The sequence below is a fragment of the Salvelinus alpinus genome, chromosome 6 (genome assembly GCF_045679555.1).
Source record: "Salvelinus alpinus chromosome 6, SLU_Salpinus.1, whole genome shotgun sequence".
Taxonomy (NCBI): Eukaryota; Metazoa; Chordata; class Actinopteri; order Salmoniformes; family Salmonidae; genus Salvelinus; species Salvelinus alpinus.
Genome location: NC_092091.1, coordinates 91,938,118 through 91,961,963, shown reverse-complemented (window position 1 = coordinate 91,961,963; position 23,846 = coordinate 91,938,118). Strand labels below are relative to the sequence as shown.

General features: G+C 41.9%; 1 protein-coding gene across 4 annotated transcripts in view; it reads left to right on the top strand.

Annotated features, from left to right (window-relative positions):
* Nucleotides 1-23,846, top strand: part of LOC139579588 (uncharacterized) — a 43,940-nt gene that overhangs the window by 3,222 nt on the left and 16,872 nt on the right. For all 4 annotated transcript variants that reach the window (XM_071408342.1, XM_071408343.1, XM_071408341.1 and 1 more), the window contains exons 3-10: nt 2,277-2,366; nt 2,470-3,055; nt 3,318-3,434; nt 6,123-6,189; nt 6,270-6,362; nt 6,639-8,732; nt 16,877-17,033; nt 20,234-20,668. In XM_071408342.1, coding sequence (XP_071264443.1) covers nt 2,277-2,366; nt 2,470-3,055; nt 3,318-3,434; nt 6,123-6,189; nt 6,270-6,362; nt 6,639-8,732; nt 16,877-17,033; nt 20,234-20,668 — 3,639 coding nt within the window. The remainder of the gene's footprint in view (nt 1-2,276; nt 2,367-2,469; nt 3,056-3,317; nt 3,435-6,122; nt 6,190-6,269; nt 6,363-6,638; nt 8,733-16,876; nt 17,034-20,233; nt 20,669-23,846) is intronic.

Genomic DNA, 23,846 nt, shown 5'->3' with positions numbered 1-23,846 from the left:
CTGGAATAGGACCATATTACTAGTGATATGGACTGGAATAGGACTATATTACTAGTGATATGGACTGGGATAGGACTTTATTACTAGTGTTGTGGACTGGAATAGGACTATATTACTAGTGATATGGACTGGAATAGGACCATATTACTAGTGATATGGACTGGAATAGGACTATATTACTAGTGATATGGACTGGAATAGGACTTTATTACCAGTGATGTGGACTGGAATATGATTATATAACTATTGATGTGGACTGGAATATGACTATATTACTAGTGTTGTGGACTGGAATATGACTATATTACTAGTGTTGTGGACTGGAATAGGACTATATTACTAGTGATGTGGACTGGAATATGATTATAGGACTATATTACTAGTGATGTGGACTGGAATATGATTATATAACTATTGATTTGGACTGGAATAGGACTATATTACTAGTGATGTGGACTGGAATAGGACTATATTACTAGTGATGTGGACTGGAATAGGACTATATTACTAGTGATGTGGACTGGAATAGGACTATATTACTAGTGTTGTGGACTGGAATATGATTATATAACTATTGATTTGGACTGGAATAGGACTATATTACTAGTGATGTGGACTGGAATAGGACTATATTACTAGTGATGTGGACTGGAATAGGACTATATTACTAGTGATGTGGACTGGAATAGGACTATATTACTAGTGATATGGACTGGAATAGGACTATGTTACTAGTAATGTGGACTGGAATAGGCCTATATTACTGGTGATTTGGACTGGAATAGGACTGTATTACTAGTGATATGGACTGGAATAGGACTATATTACTAGTGATATGGACTGGAATAGGACTATATTACTAGTGATGTGGACTGTAATGGACTATATTACTAGTGATGTGGACTGTAATGGACTATATTACTAGTGATGTGGACTGGATTAGGACTATATTACTAGTAATGTGGACTGGATGTGGACTGGAATAGGACTATATTACTAGTGATGTGGACTGTAATAGGACTATATCATCTCAGCAAGGAGACGCGTTCTGTCTCCTAGAAATGAACGTACTTTGTTGCAAAAAGTTCAAATCAATGCCAGAACAACAGCATAGGACCTTGTGAAGATGCTGGAGGAAACAGGTACAAAAGTATCTACATCCACAGGAAAATTAATCCTATATCGATGTAACCTGAAAGGCCGTTCAGCAAGGAAAAAGCCACTGCTGCAAAACTGCCATATAAAAAGCCCGACCGTGGTTTGCAACTGCACATGGGGGAAAATATCGTACTTTTTGGTGACAAAGATCATTCCTCCAAAAAGTATGGTCTGATGAAACAAAAATAGAACTGTTTGGCCATAATGACCATCGTTATGTTTGGAGGATAAAGGGGGAGGGTTGCAAGCCGAAGAACACCGTCCCAACCGTGAAGTATGGTGGTGGCAGCATCATGTTGTGGGGGTGCTTTGCTGCAGGAGGGACTGGTGCACTTCACAAACTAGATGGCATCATGAGGAGGATAATTATGTGGATATATTGAAGCAACATCTCAAAACATCAGTCAGGAAGTTAAAGCATGGTCTCAAATGGGTCTTCCAAATGGACAATGACCCGAAGCATATTTCCAAAATTGTGGCAAAATGGCTGAAGGACAACAAAGTCAAGGTATCGGAGTGGCCATCACGAAGCCCTGACCTCAATCCTATAGAAAATTTGTGGGCAGAACTGAAAAAGCTATTTTCTTCTGTGTGAGCAAGGAGGCCTACAAACCTGACTCAGTTACACCAGCTCTGTCAGGACGAAAATAAATAAAAGCTGAAATAAGTCATTCTCTCTACTATTATTCTGACATTTCTTATTCTTAAAATGAAGTGGTGATCATAACTGACCTAAGACAGGGAATTTTTACTAGGACTAAATGTCAGTAATTGTGAAAAACTGAGTTTCAATGTATTTGGCTAAGGTGTATGTAAACTTCCAACTTCAACTGTTGGTAATTCAATAATCCAAAGAAAAGGTATTTATTTTTCAGCCAAGTTGTTTTAACTATTTAGGCATATCATATGAAATAGGCGTAATGTAGAATCATTGTCAAAAGCACAAGAGATACTGTTGCATGTAGGTCTAGATTATAAATGGATCAATCATTAAGAAATCTACAAATATGTATGTTCCTTTCCATTTAGAAATATCCAAACAGTCAACATGAAGGATGGATAGGTATTACATTCTGCATATTCACACAATGACAAAACCCCCCTTAATCCTTCCACAGTGTAAAACAGGAGAGGGTGGGGTCACCGTGTCTGTCCATGAAGAGTGATTGGTCCATGGACAGGCCCATTAAGTTTGGAAAAGATGCCAGGTAAGTGAAAAACAGTTTCCACATTCCTGTACATCTTGTAGGTTAGCTCCTGTATAATAGTCTTTAAAACAGCAACCACATTTCTCTACCACATTGTGTACAGTGAGCTGACAGCCAGTCTACTGACAGAGGACCACTTCAGATGTTCAGTGTGTACAGAGGTTCTCAAAGAGCCAGTCTCCATCCCCTGTGGACACAGTTACTGCAGACAGTGCATTGAGACCCACTGGAACCAGCCTGACCAGACAGGAGACTACGACTGCCCCCAGTGCAGAAAGAGATTCAGAACACGTCCGGACCTCTTCACTAACTCAGCCTTGGAGAAGGTGATTGAGAAACTCCACCAGGCAGGGTTCAAGGTCCCTGCTCTTCCCAAGCACTGCTACGCTGGACCTGGAGATGTGGCCTGTGATCTCTGCACTGAGAAACAGTTCAAAGCTGTAAAGTCCTGTCTGACCTGCACTGCCTCCTACTGTGAGAGTCATGTCAGACATCACTACACCGTAGCAGCTCTGCAGAGACACACCCTGGTGGAGGTGACTGGAAACCTGGAGCAGAAACTGTGCCAGCTCCACCACAGAGCTCTGGAGGTCTTCTGTAAGACAGACCAGGTTTCTGTTTGTGTTCTGTGTGCCTTGCAGGACCACAGAAACCATGATGTCATAAAGAATGAGAGAGACACTGAAGAGGTGGGTGTGTCTGTAGTCTGGACTAATGTGTGTAGATAGTGAAGAGGTGGGTGTGTCTATAGTTTCTTCTTGCCACCAGGACATTGGACAGTATATTAAACATTGTAAGGCAATAGGTTAAAAAGTGGCATGTTTCAGTTTTATTTAGCATTTTATTTTATTCAATTTTTACGAGCTCAAGTTAAATGTACCTTTCTGCCTGTCTTTCAGAAAGTCTTAGTTTAATATAACACTAATGTGTTGGCTGTAATTGTCTATCAAGGAAAACACCAAAAATCAGAAGGAACAGATTGCCTCCAGGCTGGAAGCTAGACTCCAGAGAGAGATCACGATTCTACAACATAATACAGAGGAGCTTAGTGCTGACAACTCTGAGCAGGTACCATTTAGTGTCAATACTTTACCTTCTAGACAGACAGTACTGGTAGTTACCTTAACAATACTTTACCTTCTAGACAGACAGTACTGGTAGCTACGAACTTCTTATGGCTGCAGGGCGGTGCCGGTACACTTATGACAACAGCCACTTCAAGTGCAGGGCGCGAAATTCAAAATACATTTTTTTTAAATATTTATCTTTCACACATTAACAAGTCCAATACAGCAAATGAAAGGTACACATCTTGTGAATCCAGCCAACATGTCCGATTTTTAAAATGTTTTACAGCGAAAACAGCACGTATATTTATGTTAGCTCACCACCAAATACAAAAAAGCACAGCCATTTTTCACAGCACAGGTAGCATGCACAAAGCCAACCTAACTAACCAAGAACCAACCAAACTAACCAACAAACAACTTCATCAGATGACAGTCTTATAACATGTTATTCAATAAATAAATTTACATTGCAGCTACAATCAGAAATTGCACCGAAAGCAGCCATAATAATTACAGACACCAACGTCAAATACCTAAATACTCATCATAAAACATTTCTGAAAAATACATAGTGTACAGCAAATGAAAGACAGGCATCTTGTGATTCCAGACAATATTTCCGATTTATTAAGTGTTTTACAGCGAAAACAGCACGTATATTTATGTTAGCTCACCACCAAATACAAAAAAGCACAGCCAAAACACAATATAGCGTTATATTAGCTTACCACAATAGCCAGAAAGACATGCCATTTCCCAGTAGCAAAAGGTTAGCGATCGTAACAAACAAGCAAAAGATATATAATTTTTGACTAACCTTGATATTCTTCATCAGATGACAGTCCTATAACATCAGGTTATACATACACTTATGTTTTGTTCGAAAATGTGCATATTTAGAGCTGAAATCAGTGGTTATACATTCTGCTAACGTAGCTATTTTGTCCCACAACGTCCGGATTTTTTTCTGACACTTTTTATGACACACATATTCTGACCAAATGACTATTCATAAACATAACTAAAAAATACATGTTGTATAGGAAATGATAGATCCATTAGTTCCTAATGAAATCGCAGTGTTAGAATTCTAAAAAATAACTTCATTACGACATCCACTTCGGTATAGCTAGAGTACCCAAACGTTGGGCGCCGACGACTAGTTCACATGCATGACAGATATATGAAATAGCATCATAAAATGTTTCTTACTTTTGCTGATCTTTCATCAGAATGTTGGACAAGGTGTCCTTTGTCAAGAACAATCATTGTTTGGATTTAGAACGTTCATTTCCCCTCTCGATTTAGCAAGCGCACTAGCCAAGTGGCACGAATCGCTCCATCGTCAACAAAGTCAGAGAACGGAACACGGCAAAAACTCCCGAAAAATGTTCTATAATCTGATTAAACTATATTGAAAAAACATACTTTACGATGATATGGTCACATGTATCAAATAAAATCAAAGCCGGAGATAGTAGTCGCCTATAACGACAGCTAAACAGAAGGCAAATCCATGTCTCTCTTCGCGCAGTCCTGAAAACAGGAAATGGAGAACACGTCATTCCATGAGCTGTAATTCGAGTCCAGATCAAGTTACACAGTCCATTTCTTATCTCACTCCTTGTCGACATCTAGTGGAAGACGTATGAAGTGCATCTAAACTAATAAATAACAAGTGATTTAATAGGCAGCCCCTGGAACAGAGCCTCAATTTCAGACTTTCCACTTCCTGTCAGGAAGTTTGCTGCAGAATGAGTTCTGTTTCACTCACAGATATAATTCAAACGGTTTTAGAAACTAGAGAGTGTTTTCTATCCAATAGTAATAATAATATGCATATTGTACGAGCAAGAATTGAGTACGAGACCGTTTGAAATGGGCACCTTTTATCTGGCTACTCAATACTGCACTGCAGCCCAAACAGGTTAACAATACTTTACCTTCTAGACAGTACTGGTAGCTACCTTAACAATACTTTACCTTCTGGAATACAGTACTGGTAGCTACCTTAACAATACTTTACCTTCTGGAATACAGTACTGGTAGTTACCTTAACAATACTTTACCTTCTAGACAGACAGTACTGGACAGACAGTATTGTAGCTACCTTAACAATACTTTACCTTCTAGACATACAGTACTGGTAGCTACCTTAACAAAACTTTACCTTCTAGACAGACAGTACTTGTAGCTACCTTAACAATACTTAACCTTAACAATACTTTACCTTCTAGACAGACAGTACTGGTAGCTACCTTAACAATACTTTACCTTCTAGACAGACAGTACTGGTAGCTACCTTAACAATACTTTACCTTCTAGACAGACAGTACTGGTAGCTACCTTAACAATACTTTACCTTCTAGACAGACAGTACTGGTAGCTACCTTAACAATACTTTACCTTCTAGACAGACAGTACTGGTAGCTACCTTAACAGAATAAACTAATAACTCTTATAGATTTGTATATTTATTTATATCAGCATCTCAACATAAATATTTTTTTGCCTGTTGTAACAGGTAGCACCGCTACTTTGATACACTTTCCTCTTAACTTTCCTGTGAACTCTCAACTATCTCCACCTGTTCTTACCAGTTTAACAACTCTTTTCTGTATTTTATTGAACTGTTATCTCCCACTATCCTTTGTTGAGTAACTTCAAGTGATGACATGTTCCTTAGAACGTCAAGAACACTCCCATTGAGCTGAACAATCCTGCCAAGCATTTCTGTAGAGGCATGACTGAAGGTGAGTTATATTCCTGCTGAATGACTACCTGTAATAATCTGTACCACAACATGTTATGATGTGTTTTCTGTGATTGTCAGACTGGACAGCAGACAGTGTTGTGGTGGCTGCCCTCGGTCGTCCTTTAGATCTTGGGATGTTGTATGACTGCCGCAGTGACTCATTTTGTTCAGGTACCCGTGTGCGTTTTCCAGTTTTAAAGACTTCAAAGTGTTATGGATGTAGTTATTGTTTTGCTCAGGTATGTGTGAAGAGTGTATAGTTTAAAGACAGCTGTTTTATCTAATGTTTAAAAGCATGGACTGCGTCAGCGCTGGGCTAGCAAAGGTATCCATTTTGTTGAGTGCTGGACTTTATAGTTTGTCTTGTGAATAGTTCATGTTGTGAAATATGTATTATGATATTTTGTGAAGTTCTGCAGGGAATGTAATATTGTTTTATCTCCTTAGATGTCAGTCTTTGGGATAACAGTACAATAGCCTTCATGCGTCAGTCTCTACCTCGGCCTCTCACAGAGGTGAAGTGTATTGAAGGAGACTCCTTACAGGACAGATTCAGGGCTCTGGATGTGACCACTCCTCTCAGAGCCAGTGTCCTGTCTGGACTGGTGGAGGTTGGAGGTGCTGCTGGATACCTCAACCATCCTGTTCAGTCCACACTGCAGGACCGGGTCACTCTACATTACAGAACCACTACCAGACTGGACATGCTCAGTCACAGCGTGCTTCAGGAGGAGACAGACAGAACACAACAAAAGGCAACTCATGTGGTCATGGCTGTTCTCTATGGAGCTCAAGCATTCTTTATCTTTGATTACAAACACATCAGCGGACAACACAGTGGTGCAGGAGAGGCAGATATGCACAGTGTTGTGAAGAAGATGATGCCCACCTTCAGTGCAGGTCAGATCTTTTCCAGCTTGAGTGACACTGAGAAACTGAACAGTTTGTTGTATCGGTGTAATCTCTACAGTGATGTAGACTATGTCAATGGCTCCATGACGTATGACAGAGCTCTGCAAGTCTATGAAACTCTCCCGAAGCACCTTGGACAGCAAGGAGAGAAAGCTGTGCCTCTGTACGCTTGGCTCTATCCTGTGAAGAATCTGGGACTTTCAGTTGAAATCACGCTCCGATATTTCCCAAAGGCAGACCATCTGAGGCAGGTCACCATGAGATGCCAGGAGATGAGGACAGACTTCACCAATGATTGTGTGATGAAATGGTTTCCTGATCTGACGTATAAACTGTCTAGATTATCAGAGCTTCTGCAGAAGTACCAGTCAGAGTTTAAGAGAAAGCTGTCCATGGCAGTAAAGACCATGAGAGAGAGTGAAGGGGTGGATGAAAACCGACTGAGAGACATTCTCCAGAACCATGACCAGTCTCCGTTCTGTCCTCAGTCTATACAACTGTGGCTAAACAACAAGGCAGCAGAGGTGAAGGCTCTGAATGACTGTAAAACAAGAAACATCCCCATAATGATATCTCAGGAAGAGCTGGACGGTGTCCTCAGATCCTCAAAGGACAGGCTGTTGTGTTTCACTCTGACCTCCCTGGAGGATGAAGATCCATTCCTCTCCACCATGAAGCAGCACAAACACTCTCTCCAAGAGAACACCGTGAACCAAACTGATCTCACTGGACAGCAGGAGACACACTCTGTTCCAATGGACACCGTGAACCAATCTGATCTCACTGGACAACAGGAGACACACTCTGTACAAGAGAACATCATGAACCAATCTGATCTCACTGGACAGCAGGAGACAAAGCGACCATTCAAACCTCCAGATTTAACTCAGAAAATACAGTCTGACCTTTGCTTGTTCACCAAATCCTATGAAGACAGCGGAGATGGAGAGAGCATCAAGTTCATAGCAGCAGTTATACCAGATATCAGTGTTCCTGGATCCTCCATTCGTCTGTATCAACAAGGCAGTCTCATCACCACCAACTTCCAGCTGGGATTAGAACCTGATCCATTCCAGGTAGCAGAGACAAAACAGAGCTGTGTCCTCCTGAAGTTTCCACAGTCAACCATCAGAAGACCTGAGAGGTACAGAGTAGAGTACAGAGTCATGACTACTGGTGTTAGCAAGGTTAGCAAACGGCCATGGAATGTAGTAGACACCCTGGCTCCTGCAGGAACCTGTCTGGTGCCAGGTTTGAAACCGTTCGCACTGTACCAGATCAGGTACTCTGTTATAGAACACTCTGGTATGAGTGACTTCAGCAAGGTCATCGAGGTCAAGACCCTGAGATCCCCACCTGAACAGCTGTTCGTGAATCGTCTAGACAAGGAAACCGTCAAAGTGACTTGGCTCCAGCCTGAGTGTGATGATGGTGCCTCTGTACTCCACTACAAAGTAGACTATAAAGAGGCAGGACTGGAGGGCTGGTCTACCATGGTAACAGAGGGACCTGAATGTCAATGCATCATAACTCTGAACCTCAGTACCTGCTACAGAGTCAGAGTGTCAGCTGTCTATGGAGAAGGAGACACCAGTGAACCCAGCAGAGAGACAGATGTCCCAGTCAATGGTGAGCTACATCAAGTCAATCTAACTTGATATTCATGTGAATAACATTTTAATTCATAACTTTTGAACAAAAGTCTAGCTATGATAAATATTTGGTCCAATTCTCACTACAAAGTTTGGAAACCTCTGCCACATAGTCCAAACCCATTGTTAGTTTTTGTTGTAGAAGACATTTTGCGGTAGCCTATAGGGTAAGAGCGTTGGACCAGTGAGCATTAGACCAGTAACCGAAAGGTTGCTGGTTCGAATCCCCGAGCTGATTAGGTGAAAAATATATCAATGTGCCCTTGAGCAAGGCACTTAGCCCTTATTGCTATGACTATATGTATCTTCATACTGCTTTATTATGTAAGCATTAAAACAGGACAAACTGTGAAATACCTCAGCGGTGGGAACTGTGATAATGCGCTTCTAAATATAACATCATTACTGTTGTTTCATAGAGACATGTCTATCATTATATAACATCATTACTGTTGTTACATAGGGACATGTCTATCATTAATATAACATCACATCATTACTGTTGTTACATAGGGACATGTCTATCATTATATAACATCATTACTGTTGTTACATAGGGACATGTCTATCATTAATATAACATCATTACTGTTGTTACATAGAGACATGTCTATCATTATATAACATCATTACTGTTGTTACATAGGGACATGTCTATCAATATATAACATCATTACTGTTGTTACATAGAGACATGTCTATCATTAATATAACATCATTACTGTTGTTACATAGAGACATGTCTATCATTAATATAACATTACTGTTGTTACATAGAGACATGTCTATCATTATATAACATCATTACTGTTGTTACATAGAGACATGTCTATCATTAATATAACATTACTGTTGTTACATAGAGACATGTCTATCATTAATATAACATTACTGTTGTTACATAGAGACATGTCTATCATTAATATAACATCACATCATTACTGTTGTTTCATAGAGACATGTCTATCATTAATATAACATTACTGTTGTTACATAGAGACATGTCTATCATTAATATAACATTACTGTTGTTACATAGAGACATGTCTATCATTAATATAACATCACATCATTACTGTTGTTACATAGAGACATGTCTATCATTAATATAACATTACTGTTGTTACATAGAGACATGTCTATCATTAATATAACATTACTGTTGTTACATAGAGACATGTCTATCATTAATATAACATCACATCATTACTGTTGTTACATAGAGACATGTCTATCATTAATATAACATTACTGTTGTTACATAGAGACATCTCTATCATTATATAACATCATTACTGTTGTTTCATAGAGACATGTCTATCATTATATAACATCATTACTGTTGTTACATAGGGACATGTCTATCATTAATGTACATCACATCATTACTGTTGTTACATAGGGACATGTCTATCAATATATAACATCATTACTGTTGTTACATAGAGACATCTCTATCATTATATAACATCATTACTGTTGTTACATAGAGACATGTCTATCATTAATATAACATTACTGTTGTTACATAGAGACATGTCTATCATTAATATAACATTACTGTTGTTACAAAGAGACATGTCTATCATTAATATAACATCATTACTGTTGTTACATAGAGACATGTCTATCATTAATATAACATCATTACTGTTGTTACATAGAGACATGTCTATCATTATATAACATCATTACTGTTGTTACAAAGAGACATGTCTATCATTAATATAACATCATTACTGTTGTTACATAGAGACATGTCTATCATTAATATAACATCATTACTGTTGTTACATAGAGACATGTCTATCATTAATATAACATCATTACTGTTGTTACATAGGGACATGTCTATCATTATATAACATCATTACTGTTGTTACATAGAGACATGTCTATCATTATATAACATCATTACTGTTGTTACATAGAGACATGTCTATCATTAATATAACATTACTGTTGTTACAAAGAGACATGTCTATCATTAATATAACATCATTACTGTTGTTACATAGAGACATGTCTATCATTAATATAACATCATTACTGTTGTTACATAGAGACATGTCTATCATTAATATAACATTACTGTTGTTACATAGGGACATATCTATCATTAATATAACATCATTACTGTTGTTACATAGTGACATGTCTATCATTATATAACATCACATCATTACTGTTGTTACATAGAGACATGTCTATCATTATATATAACATCATTACTGTTGTTACATAGTGACATGTCTATCATTATATAACATCACATCATTACTGTTGTTACATAGAGACATGTCTATCATTATATAACATCATTACTGTTGTTACATAGGGACATATCTATCATTATATAACATCATTACTGTTGTTACATAGTGACATGTCTATCATTATATAACATCACATCATTACTGTTGTTACATAGAGACATGTCTATCATTATATAACATCATTACTGTTGTTACATAGGGACATATCTATCATTAATATAACATCACATCATTACTGTTGTTACATAGTGACATGTCTATCATTATATAACATCACATCATTACTGTTGTTACATAGAGACATGTCTATCATTATATAACATCATTACTGTTGTTACATAGAGACATGTCTATCATTAATTTAACATTACTGTTGTTACATAGAGACATGTCTATCATTATATAACATCATTACTGTTGTTACATAGAGACATGTCTATCATTATATAACATCATTACTGTTGTTACATAGAGACATGTCTATCATTAATATAACATCATTACTGTTGTTACATAGAGACATGTCTATCATTAATATAACATCATTACTGTTGTTACATAGGGACATGTCTATCATTGAAACTTGCTACATACTGTAGTGATTTTAATCTACAATTTACTTTGCAGTGTGGTCTATAGACCTCAGAAAGAGAAAGGCCTCCCTCCTCCTAGAAGTGCTGAAACTCCAACCAGAGAAGAAACCAGTAGAGCTGAAGGTCTGGTCAGATGAAGAGAGTGAAGTGAGGAGTTTCCTTCAGTGTCTGCCCTACATATCACAGCTGAGGTGAGTTGGATCAGTTCAGTTCAGAGATTGTAGTTGTCTGTCCCTGTATGTCCCTTTAGAGAGGAAGTTTGTAGCTTCCTGCAGTAACTTAATGTAAACTGAGCAAAAAAAGAAACGTCCTCACTGTCAACTGCGTTTATTTTCAGCAAACTTAACATGTGTAAATATTTGTACGAACATAACAAGATTCAACTACTAAGATATAAAATTAGTCACAGACATGTGACTAACAGAAATGGAATAATGTGTCCCTGAACAAAAGGGGGTCAAAATCAAAAGTAACAGTCAGTATCTGGTGTGGCCACCATCTGGCCCTAGCCCTCACCCCCCTATACAACAGGTCCCAGACGTGCTCAATGGGATTTTGAGATCCGGGCTCTTCGCTGGCCATGGCAGAACACTGACATTCCGGTCTTGCAGGAAATCACGCACAGAACGAGCAGTATGGCTGGTGGCATTGTCATGCTGGATGGTCATATCATGATGAGCCTGCAGGAAGGATACCACATGAGGGAGGAGGATGTCTCCCTGTAACGCACAGCTTTGAGATTGCCAGCAATGACATCAAGCTCAGTCCGATGATGCTGTGACACACCACCCCAGACCATGACGGACCCTCCACCTCCAAATCGATCCAGCTCCAGAGTACAGGCCTCGGTGTAACGCTCATTCCTTCGACGATAAACGCGAATCCGACCATCACCCCTGGTGAGACAAAACCGGGACTCGTTAGTGAAGAGCACTTTTTCCCAGTCCTCTCTGGTACAGCGATGGTGGGTTTGTGCCCATAGGCGACGTTGTTGCCGTTGATGTCTGGTGAGGACCAGGCCTACAAGCCCTCAGTCCAGCCTCTCTCAGGCCTATTGCAGACAGTCTGAGCACTGATGGAGGGATTGTGCATTCCTGGTGTAACTCAGGCAGTTGTTGTTGCCATCCTGTACCTGTCCCGTAGGTGGAATGTTCAGATGTACCGATCCTGAGCAGGTGTTGTTACACGTGAACTGCCACTGCGAGGAGGATCAGCTGTCCATCCTGTCTCCCTGTAGAGCTGTCTTATGCGTCTCACAGTATGGACATTGCAATTTATTGCCCTGGCCAAATCTGCAGTCCTCATGCGTCCTTGCAGCATGCCTAAGGCACGTTCACGCAGATGAGCAGGGACCCTGGGCATCTTTGTTTTGGTGTTTTTCAGAGTCAGTAGAAAGGCCTCTTTAGTGTCCTAAGTTTTCATAACTTTGACCTTAATTGCCTACCGTCTGTAAGCTGTTAGTGTCTTAACGACCGTTCCACAGGTGCATGTTCATTAATTGTTTATGGTTCATTGAACAAGCATGGAAAACAGTGTTTAAATCCTTTACAATGAAGATCTGTGAAGTTATTTGAATTTTTACAAATTATCTTTGAAAGACAGGGTTCTGAAAAAGGGACGTTTCTTTTTTTGCTGAGTTTACTAAACATACACATACTGTTAAAAAATATGCAATCTTACTTTGTGGTCAGGATTTTAAGGAACAATTTAAGTGGATGATGAGTTTAGAAAGATAGTCATTGTATTTTACCCACCATAATGTGACCAGCAGAAATGCATATCACATCTCTCACATATTCATCTATTTGTTGTTAAACTGTTCTTGCAGTTTTACTCCACCACATGATCAGAGAAGATCCCCTGAAGAGAGGAGAAAGAGAGATAGGACATTCCTACTGAATCTGTGTCTTCAAGCAGCTCTCCATGAGAGAAGAACCATACAAACAACTGTAGAGAAAGTGCTGTCACTGTCTAAAGTATATCACTATCAGAAATGTGATTTCCTGCTGGATCTGTACTCACATGTGAAGGACTATGAGACTCAAACAGGCAGGAGTGTCCTTCCAGCATTACAGCCAGTTTACCAGTCAGCCAGTCCTACAGTCTGGACCGTAGACCTCTCAGAGAGAAAGCCCCCCCTCCTCCTAGAAGTGCTGAAACTCCAACCAGAGACGAAACCAGTAGAGCTGAAGGGCTGGTCAGATGAAGAGAGTGAAGTGAGGAGTTTCCTTCAGTGTCTGTCCTACATCTCACAGCTGAGGTGAGTCTGAACATGTGTGGTGGTTAGTGATTATGTGATGCTAGTGGTTATTATCTTGTAGAAACATTTGACATATAAAACTTCAAGTGTTGGTAAATCTTGTAGTGGTATTGTTAGAGAGGGGTGAAGGTAAAGATTTTGTTGGGGCACCAGGCAGGTATTAACCCTGCAGAAAGGAAAATAATAGGATAGAGAGAGACCCACTAGCAGACACACACACATCAGCAGAAGAGACTGTCTAGAGTGTAGCCTGTTAGCCAGATAGCCAGTGGAGAGAAAAGATAAGACACACCATATAAAACACCCATCACAGCACAGGGGTAACCCCACCAATAATACCTCATACAATAATGATGGCAGAGCAATTTAACGGCAACTTCATAGAAACAATTTACAAGAAAGAACCCAGTCATCAACATTAGAGGATCTGCAGTAATCTGTATTTCCTCCCAGTGGAGGAGTGCAGAGGGTATGAATGGTGGGGGGTCATAGACAAACAAAGGCCTTAAAATGTCCAAAATCTTCTGGGCCACATGTCATTAGTACCACATCAATACAGTTCAAATAACAAGACACAATAAACTGGCAAGAAACCTCCCTTTAACTAAAATGTCAACCCAAATACGTCTGGCAGGACAATAATAGTCCACCGATGCTGAACCTCAAAGGGAAGAGCATTGAAAACAATAATAAAGTCTGCTGCAGTGTAAAGCACTGGAGAGAGAGAGGGAAGAGAGAGAGAGAGAGAGGGGAGAGAGAGAGGAGGGAGAGAGAGATGGACGAGAGAAGGAAAATACACCACAGTTGTTTAGCATCACCACTATCAAACTGCCCCCCAGAGAGTCTCCTTTCTGACTGCTGATGCAAAGTGGCAGCACACGGTGAAGGCTCCGTATAAAACTACACATGTTGGTGAATCTGGGAACATTTATCAGCCCATTTCCTGACATTACTAATGTTACATTACTAAATGTCACACATAAGTAATGTGAATGTCTATAAAACGTAATACTTTAACATATAACCAAGGCATATTATGTAAATGTATAACTACTTCATATATCTTTAACTATGACTGGTTTCATGTGTTCATCCATGTCTGAATCAGCTGTTACTGTCCTTGTTGCAGTATCTATCCATGGGGGTCGGATCCCTCAGAGCGGATCAAGTTCCTGGTGGATCTCCTGTCTCAAGCAGCAGAGTGGGAGGAGCAGACAGGAGAGAAGACACTGAAGCTGGTATCATCAGTGTGGACTTACAGCACCTTTCCTTTTCTTGATGGATACAAATCTAAACAGAGTGATTTCCTGCTGGATCTGTACTCACATGTGAAGGACTATGAGACTCAAACAGGCAGGAGTGTCCTTCCAGCATTACAGCCAGTTTACCAGTCAGCTCCTGCAGTTTGGTCCATAGACCTCTCAAAGAGAAAGGCCTCCCTCCTCCTAGAAGTGCTGAAACTCCAACCAGAGAAGAAACCAGTAGAGCTGAAGGGCTGGTCAGATGAAGAGAGTGAAGTGAGGAGTTTCCTTCAGTGTCTGTCCTACATCTCACAGCTGAGGTGAGTCTGAACATGTGTGGTGGTTAGTGATTATGTGATGCTAGTGATTATTATCTTGTAGAAACATTTGACATATAAAATGTCAAGTGTTGGTAAATCTTGTAGCGGTATTGTTAGAGAGGGGTAAAGGTAAAGATTTTGTTTGGGCTCCAGGCAGGTATTAACCCTGCAGAAAGGAAAAGAGTAGGATAGAGAGAGACCCACTACCAGACACACACACATCAGCAGAAGAGACTGTCTAGAGTGTAGCCTGTTAGCCAGATAGCCAGTGGAGAGAAAAGACAAGACTCACCATATATAACACCCATCACAGCACAGGGGTATCCACACCAATAATACCTCATACAATAATGATGGCAGAGCAATTTAACGGCAACTTCATAAAAACTATTTACAAGAAAGAACCCAGTCATCAACATGAGAGGATTTGCAGTATTCTGTATTTCCTCCCAGTGGAGGAGTGCAGAGGGTATGAATGGTGGGGGGTCATAGACAAACAAAGGCCTTAAAATGTTCACAATCTTCTGGGCCACATGTCATTAGTACCACATCAATACAGTTCAAATAACAAGACACAATAAACTGGCAAAAAACCTCCCTTTAACTAAAATGTCAACCCAAATACGTCTGGCAGGACAATAATAGTCCAGCCACGCTGAACTTCAAAGGGAAGAGCATTGAAACCAATAATAAAGTCTGCTGCAGTGTAAAGCATTGGAGAGAGCGGGGGGAGAGAGAGAGAGATAGAGGGAAAAGAGAGAGGGGGAGAGAGAGAGAGAGGAGGGAGAGAGTAGGAAGAGAGCGAGAGAAAATAAGGAAAATTAACCAGTGTTGTTTAGCATCACCACTATCAAACTGCCCCCCAGAGAGTCTCCTTTCTGACTGCTGATGCAAAGTGGCAGCACACGGTGAAGGCTCCGTATAAAACTACACATGTTGGTGAATCTGGGAACATTTATCAGCCCATTTCCTGACATAACTAATGTTGCATTACTAAATGTCACACATAAGTAATGTGAATGTCTATAAAATTAAATACTTTTACATATAATCAAAGCACATTATGTAAATGTATAACTACTACATATATCTTTAACTATGACTGGTTTCATGTGTTCATCCATGTCTGAATCAGCTGTTACTGTCCTTGTTGCAGTTTCTATCCAGAGTGGTCTGATCCCTCAAAGCACATCAAGTTCCTGGTGGATCTCCTGTCTCAAGCAGCAGAGTGGGAGGAGCAGACAGGAGAGAAGACACTGAAGCTGGTATCATCAGTGTGTATTTACAGCACCTTTCCTTTTCCCAATGGAGACACTTCTAAACAGAGTGATTTCCTGTTGGATCTGTACTCACATGTGAAGGACTATGAGACTCAAACAGGCAGGAGTGTCCTTCCAGCATTACAGCCAGTTTACCAGTCAGCTCCTGCAGTCTGGTCCATAGACCTCTCAGAGAGAAAGGCCTCCCTCCTCCTAGAAGTGCTGAAACTCCAACCAGAGAAGAAACCAGTAGAGCTGAAGGGCTGGTCAGATGAAGAGAGTGAAGTGAGGAGTTTCCTTCAGTGTCTGTCCTACATCTCACAGCTGAGGTGAGTCTGAACATGTGTGGTGGTTAGTGATTATGTGATGCTAGTGGTTATTATCTTGTAGAAACATTTGACATATAAAACTTCAAGTGTTGGTAAATCTTGTAGCGGTATTGTTAGAGAGGGGTAAAGGTAAAGATTTTGTTTGGGCTCCAGGCAGGTATTAACCCTGCAGAAAGGAAAAGAGTAGGATAGAGAGAGGCCCACTACCAGACACACACACATCAGCAGAAGAGACTGTCTAGAGTGTAGCCTGTTAGCCAGATAGCCAGTGGAGAGAAAAGATAAGACACACCATATAAAACACCCATCACAGCACAGGGGTAACCCCACCAATAATACCTCATACAATAATGATGGCAGAGCAATTTAACGGCAACTTCATAGAAACAATTTACAAGAAAGAACCCAGTCATCAACATGAGAGGATTTGCAGTAATCTGTATTACCTCCCATTGGATGAGAGATAGGGAATAGAGAGGGATGAGAGAGAGGGGAGAGAGGGGAGAGAGGGGAGAGAGAGAGGGATGAGAGAGGGGGATGAGAGAGGGAAGAGAGAGAGGAAAGAGAGGAAGAGAGAGAGGAAAGAGAGAGAGGGAAGAGAGAGGGAGAGAGGGGAGAGAGAGGGGAGAGAGAGGGATGAGAAAAAGAGAGAGGGAAGAGAGAGAGGGGGAAGATAGAGGGAAGAGAGAGGGAACTGAGACTGAGAGAGCGAGAGGGAAGACGGGGAGGGAAGAGAGAGAGAGGGAGGAGAGAGAGAGAGATGGATGAGAGAGAGAGAGAGAGAGAGAAGGAAGAGAGAGGAATAGGGAAGAGAGGGGGAGAGGGAAGAGAGGGAGCAGGGAGAGATGGAGCGGGAACAGAGGGAAGAGAGAGAGACGGAATAGAGAGAGGGAAGAGAGAGAGAGGGAAGAGAGAGACGGAAGAGAGCGAGAGGGAAGAGAGAGAGGGAAGAGAGAGAGAGATAGAGAAGAGAGTGAGAGGGAATAGAGAGAGGGAAGAGAGAGAGGGAATAGAGAGAGAGATAGAGAAGAGAGAGAGAGAGAGTGAGAGGGAAGAGAGAGAGGGGGATAGAGGGTAGAAAGAGGGAAGATAGAGAGGGAAGAGAGTGAGAGAGAGGGAAGAGGGAGAGAGAGGGAAGAGGGAGAGAGAGGGAGGAGAGAGAGAGGGAGGAGAGAGAGAGAGAGGGAAGTGAGAGAAGGAAGGGAGAGGGAAGAGAGAGGGATGAGAGAGAGAGGGAGGAGAGAGAGAGAGGGAAGAGGGGGAGATGGAAGAGAGAGAGATGGAAGAGAGAGAGAGGGAAGAAAGAGAGAGGGAAGAGAGAGAGAGAGAGAGAGAGAAGAGAGAGAGGGAAGAGAGAGAGAGAGAGAGGGAAGAGCGAGAGAGAGGGAAGAGTGAGAGAGATTGAAGAGAGAGAGAGAGAGAGAGAGAGAGAGAAGAGAGAGAGAGAGGGAAGAGAGAGAGAGAGGGAAGAGATAGAGAGAGGGAAGAGAGAGAGGGAAAAGAGAGAGAGGGTAGAGAGAAAGGGAAGAAAGAGAGAGAGAGAGAAGAGCGAGAGAGAGGGGAGAGAGAAAGAGAAAGGGAAGAGAGAGAGAGGTGAGAGAGGAATAGAGAGAAAGAGAGAGGGGAGAGAGAGGGAAAAGAGAGAGAGGGACGGAAGAGAGGGAGAGGGAAGAGATGGAGATGGAGAGAGGGAGGAGAGAGATAGAGGGAGGAGAGAGAGAGGGAGGAGAGAGAGAGAGAAGAGGGAGAGGGAAGAGAGAGAAGGAAGGGAGAAGGAAGAGAGAGGGAGAAGGAAGAGAGAGAAGGACGGGAGAGGGAAGATAGAGAAGGAAGGGAGAGGGAAGAGAGAGAGCGAAGAGAGAGAGAGAGAGGGAAGAGAGAGAGAAGGAGGAGAGAGAGAGAGAGAAGAGGGAGAGGAAAGAGAGAGAATAAAGGGAGAGGGAAGAGAGAGGGAGAGGGAAGAGAGTGGTAAGAGAGAGTGATAAGATAGACAGAGGGAAGAGAGAGGAAGATGGAAGAGGGGGGAGAGGGAAGAGAGGGGGAGAGGGAAGAGAAGAGAGATAGAGAGAAGAGAGAGAGAGAGAGAAGAGACAGAGAGAGGGAAGAGGGAGAGGGAAGAGAGAGGGAGGAGAGAGAGAGAGGTAAGAGAAAAGAGAGAGAGAAGAGATAGAGGGAGAAAGGGAAGAGAGAAAGGGAAGACAGAGAGAGGGAAGAGAGATAGAGAGAGACAGAGAGAGAGGGAAGAGAGATAGAGAGGGAAGAGAGAGAGGGAGAGGGTAGTGCAAGAGAGAGGGGAGAGAGAAAGAGAAAGAGAAAGGGAAGAGAGATAGAGTGGAGAGAGGAAGAGACAGAAAGAGAGAGGGAAAAGAGAAGGAAAAGAGAGAGAGGGACGAGAGAGAGAAGAGAGAGATAGGGAAGAGAGAGAGGGAAGAGAGAAAGGGAAGAGAGAGAGGGATCAATAGAGAGAGAAATGGAAGAGGGAGAGAGATGGGAGAGAAAGAGAGGGGAGAGAGAAAGAGAGAGAGGGAAGAGGGAGAGAGAGAGGGAAGAGAGAGAGGGAAGAGAGGTAGGGAAGAGGGAGAGGGAAGAGAGAGAGAGAAGAGAGAGAGGGAAGAGGGAGAAGAGAGAGGGGGAAGAGGGAGAGAGGGAGAGGGAAGAGAGGGAGAGAGATGGGATAGGGAAGAAGGAGAGGGAATATAGAGAATGAAAGGGAAGAGAGAGAGGGAGAGGGAAGAGAGGGAGAAGGAAGAGAGGGAGAGAACAGTGAGAGGGGAGAGGGCAGAGAAAGGGAAGAGAGAGAGAGGGAAGAGGGAAGGGGAAGAGGGAGATGGAAGAGGGGGAGTGAAGAGAGATGGAGAGGGAATATAAACCAGAGTTGTTTAGCATCACCACTATCAACCTGCCCCCCAGAGAGTCTCCTTTCTGACTGCTGATGCAAAGTGGCAGCACACGGTGAAGGCTCCGTATAAAACTACACATGTTGGTGAATCTGGGAACATTTATCAGCCCATTTCCTGACATAACTAACGTTACATTACCAAATGTCACACATAAGTAATGTGAACGTCTCTAAAATTAAATAATTTAACAAATAACCAAAGCACATTATGTAAATGTATAACTACTTCATATATCTTTAAATATGACTGGTTTCATGTGTTCATCCATGTCTGAATCAGCTGTTACTGTCCTTGTTGCAGTATCTATCCATGGTTGTCTGATCCCTCAAAGCTGATCAAGTTCCTGGTGGATCTCCTGTCTCAAGCAGCAGAGTGGGAGGAGCAGACAGGAGAGAAGACACTGAAGCTGGTATCATCAGTGTGTACTTACAGCACCTTTCCTTTTCCCAATGGAGACAAATCTAAACAGAGTGATTTCCTGCTGGATCTGTACTCACATGTGAAGGACTATGAGACTCAAACAGGCAGGAGTGTACTTCCAGCATTACAGCCAGTTTACCAGTCAGCCAGTCCTACAGTCTGGACCATAGACCTCTCAGAGAGAAAGGCCCCCCTCCTCCTAGAAGTGCTGAAACTCCAACCAGAGAAGAAACCAGTAGAGCTGAAGGGCTGGTCAGGTGAAGAGAGTGAAGTGAGGAGTTTCCTTCAGTGTCTGTCCTACATCTCACAGCTGAGGTGAGTCTGAACATGTGTGGTGGTTAGTGATCATTTGATGCTAGTGGTTATTATCTTGTAGAAACATTTGACATATAAAACTTCAAGTGTTGGTTAAATCTTGTAGCGGTATTGTTAGAGAGGGGTGTCGTGTCTTTGCTATCAATAAATTGAATACTTATAGTTTATATCAAAGACTCCTGTAATTAGGGATTACGCGATCAACTGATTAATAACGTAACTAATTAACTATGAATTCGGGGGCACCAGGGAAAGTAGTCAGATTACAAAGTTATAATTTCCCAATATAACCTTTCAGATATTTTCAAATCTGATCAATAGTCTTCTGATTAATGATTTATTTATTTTTACCTCACGTTAGTCTCATTCCAAACGTCGTAAATTGTTGGTTATCTGCACGAACCCAGTCTTCACTATGAGTCATCCATACATCAATTGTCTTAAATCATTTATTTATTACTAACTAAGTAATTCACAGAAATGCATAAACAAACAAACAAACGTAAAATGGTTACATGAAATGATGGGAGAAAATGCCCTAGTGGGCTGAACCGGCATGGCGGCTTGTTAGACAAAGGGAAAATTGGGGGTCGACTAAGTCACTACAGAGTTCATAAATATAACAATTGACATGCTAATCCTTTACACATGAACGCTCACTCATTCGGGAACAATTGCAATCAATATATATATATTTACGCTCAGTGTGTTGTCTTGATCGCTGGAGAAAAGTTAGTTTCTGTTGGAGAGATTCGTCCGTCTCTGTCTTGGTTATTGTGGATAGTTCAGAGTGACATTCGTTATAGAATGGATGTTTCGGCGGTTGTCGTTCTTCAAGTTCAATGATTCCGAATTCCTAGCTGCAGACTAGTAGTCAATATCAAAGACTTGTTCTTATTCTGTCGGTATAGATAGTTTAAGAGTTTAACTTCTACTTGGTCACAATCCCGGATCCGGGAGCACCCCCATCAGTAAAAAAGCTGACTAACATAGCCTAGCATAGCGTCACAAGTAAATACTAGCATCTAAATATAATTAAATCACAAGTAGAAGACACCAGATGAAAGATACACATCTTGTGAATCCAGCCATCATTTCTGATTTTTTAAATGTTTTACAGGGAAGACACAATATGTAAATCTATTAGCTAACCACGATAGCAAAAGACACAACTTTTTTTTCCCACCATTTTTTTCCTGCATAGGTAGCTATCACAATTTCGACCAAATAAAGATATAAATAGTCACTAACCAAGAAACAACTTAACGGCAACTTCATAGAAACAATTTACAAGAAAGAACCCAGTCATCAACATTAGAGGATTTGCAGTAATCTGTATTTCCTCCCAGTGGAGGAGTGCAGAGGGTATGAATGGTGGGGGGTCATAGACAAACAAAGGCCTTAAAATGTCCACAATCTTCTGGGCCACATGTCATTAGTACCACATCTATACAGTTCAAATAACAAGACACAATAAACTTGCAAGAAACCTCCCTTTAACTAAAATGTCAACCCAAATACGTCTGGCAGGACAATAATAGTCCAGCCACGCTGAACCTCAAAGGGAAGAGCATTGAAACCAATAATAAAGTCTGCTGCAGTGTAAAGCACTGGAGAGAGAGAGAGGGAGGGGGAGAGGGGAGAAGAGAAAGAGAGAGGAGAGACGAGAGGGAGGGGGAGAAGGGGGAAGAGACAGCGAGAGAGAGAGAGAGAGAGAGAGATAGAGAGAGAAGAGAGATAGAGAGAAGAGAGAGGGGAGAGAGAGAGGGGGGAGAGAGCGAGGGGGAAGAGAGAGAGAGAGAGGGGGAAGAGAAAGAGAGAGGGGGAAGAGAGATAGAGGGGGAAGAGAGAGAGAGTCGGAAGGGAGAGAGAGTCGGAAGGGAGAGAGAGAGTGAGTGGGAAGAGCGAGAGTGAGTGGGAAGAGAGAGAGAGAGTGGGAAGAGAGAGAGTGAGTGGGAAGAGAGAGAGTGAGTGGGAAGAGAGAGAGTGAGTGGGAAGAGAGAGAGTGAGTGGGAAGAGAGAGAGAGTTAGTGGGAAGAGAGAGGGTGAGTGGGGAGAGAGAGAGTGAGAGGGAAGAGCGAGAGGGAGGGAAGATCGAGAGAAAGAGAGAGGGAATGGAAAGAGGGATGAAGGGAAGGAGGGGGGAGAGGTAAGAGAAAGGAGAGGGAAGATAGATAGGAAAGAGAAAGAAAGAAAGTGAGGGAAGAGTAAGAAAGAGAGGGAAGAGTAAGAAAGAGAGGGAAGAGTAAGAAAGAGAGGGAAGAGAAATGAGAAATGGAAGAGAGAGAGAGAGCGAGGGGAGAGAGACAGGGAAAGATAGAGGGGCGAAGAGGGAAAAGAGAAAGAGTGGAGGGAAGAGACGAGAGAGAGAAGAGATAGTTGAGAGAGATGGAAGAGAAAAACAGAGACAAAGGAAAGGTAAGAGAAAGAGTATGAAGAGATACAGCGAGAGAGGAGAGAGAGGAGAGAGGGACAAGAGAGCGAGAGAGAGAGAGATGAGAGAGAGAGACCAGAGAGAGGGACGAGAGAGAGGGACGAGAGAGAGGGACGAGAGAGACGAGAGAGAGAGAGAGGGACGAGAGAGAGAGAGAGAGGGAAGAGAGAGAGGTGGAAGAGAGAGAGGGAAGAGATAGAGAGTGAGATGAGACAGAAGAGAGAGAGAGAGATGAGACGGAAAAGAGAAGAGGGAGGAGAGAGAGGGAAGAGAGAGGGGAAGAGGGAGGGGAGACAGAGGGAAGATGGAGGAGAGAGAGAATAGGGAGAGGGGAGAGGGAGGAGAGAGAGAGGGAGAGAGTGAAGAGGGAAGGGAGAGAGGGAAGAGGGAGGAGAGAGAAAGAAGGAGGATAGAGAGGGCAGAGGGAGTAGAGAGAGATGCGGAAGAGGGAGGAGAGTAGGGCGAGAGGAGAGAGTAGGGCGAGAGAAGAGAGTAGGGCTAGAGAAGAGAGTAGGGCTAGAGAAGAGAGTAGGGCTAGAGAAGAGAGTAGGGCGAGAGAAGAGCGAGAGAGAGGGAAGAGAGGATTAGAGGGGAGAGGGAGGGAGAGAGAAGAAGAGAGAGAGAGAGACAGAGGAAAGAGAGGGAGGTAAGAGATAGAGGGGAAAAAAATAGATTTCCTGAGATAACTAATGATGCATTACTAAATGTCACAGATAAATAATGTGAATGTCTCTAAAACGAAAT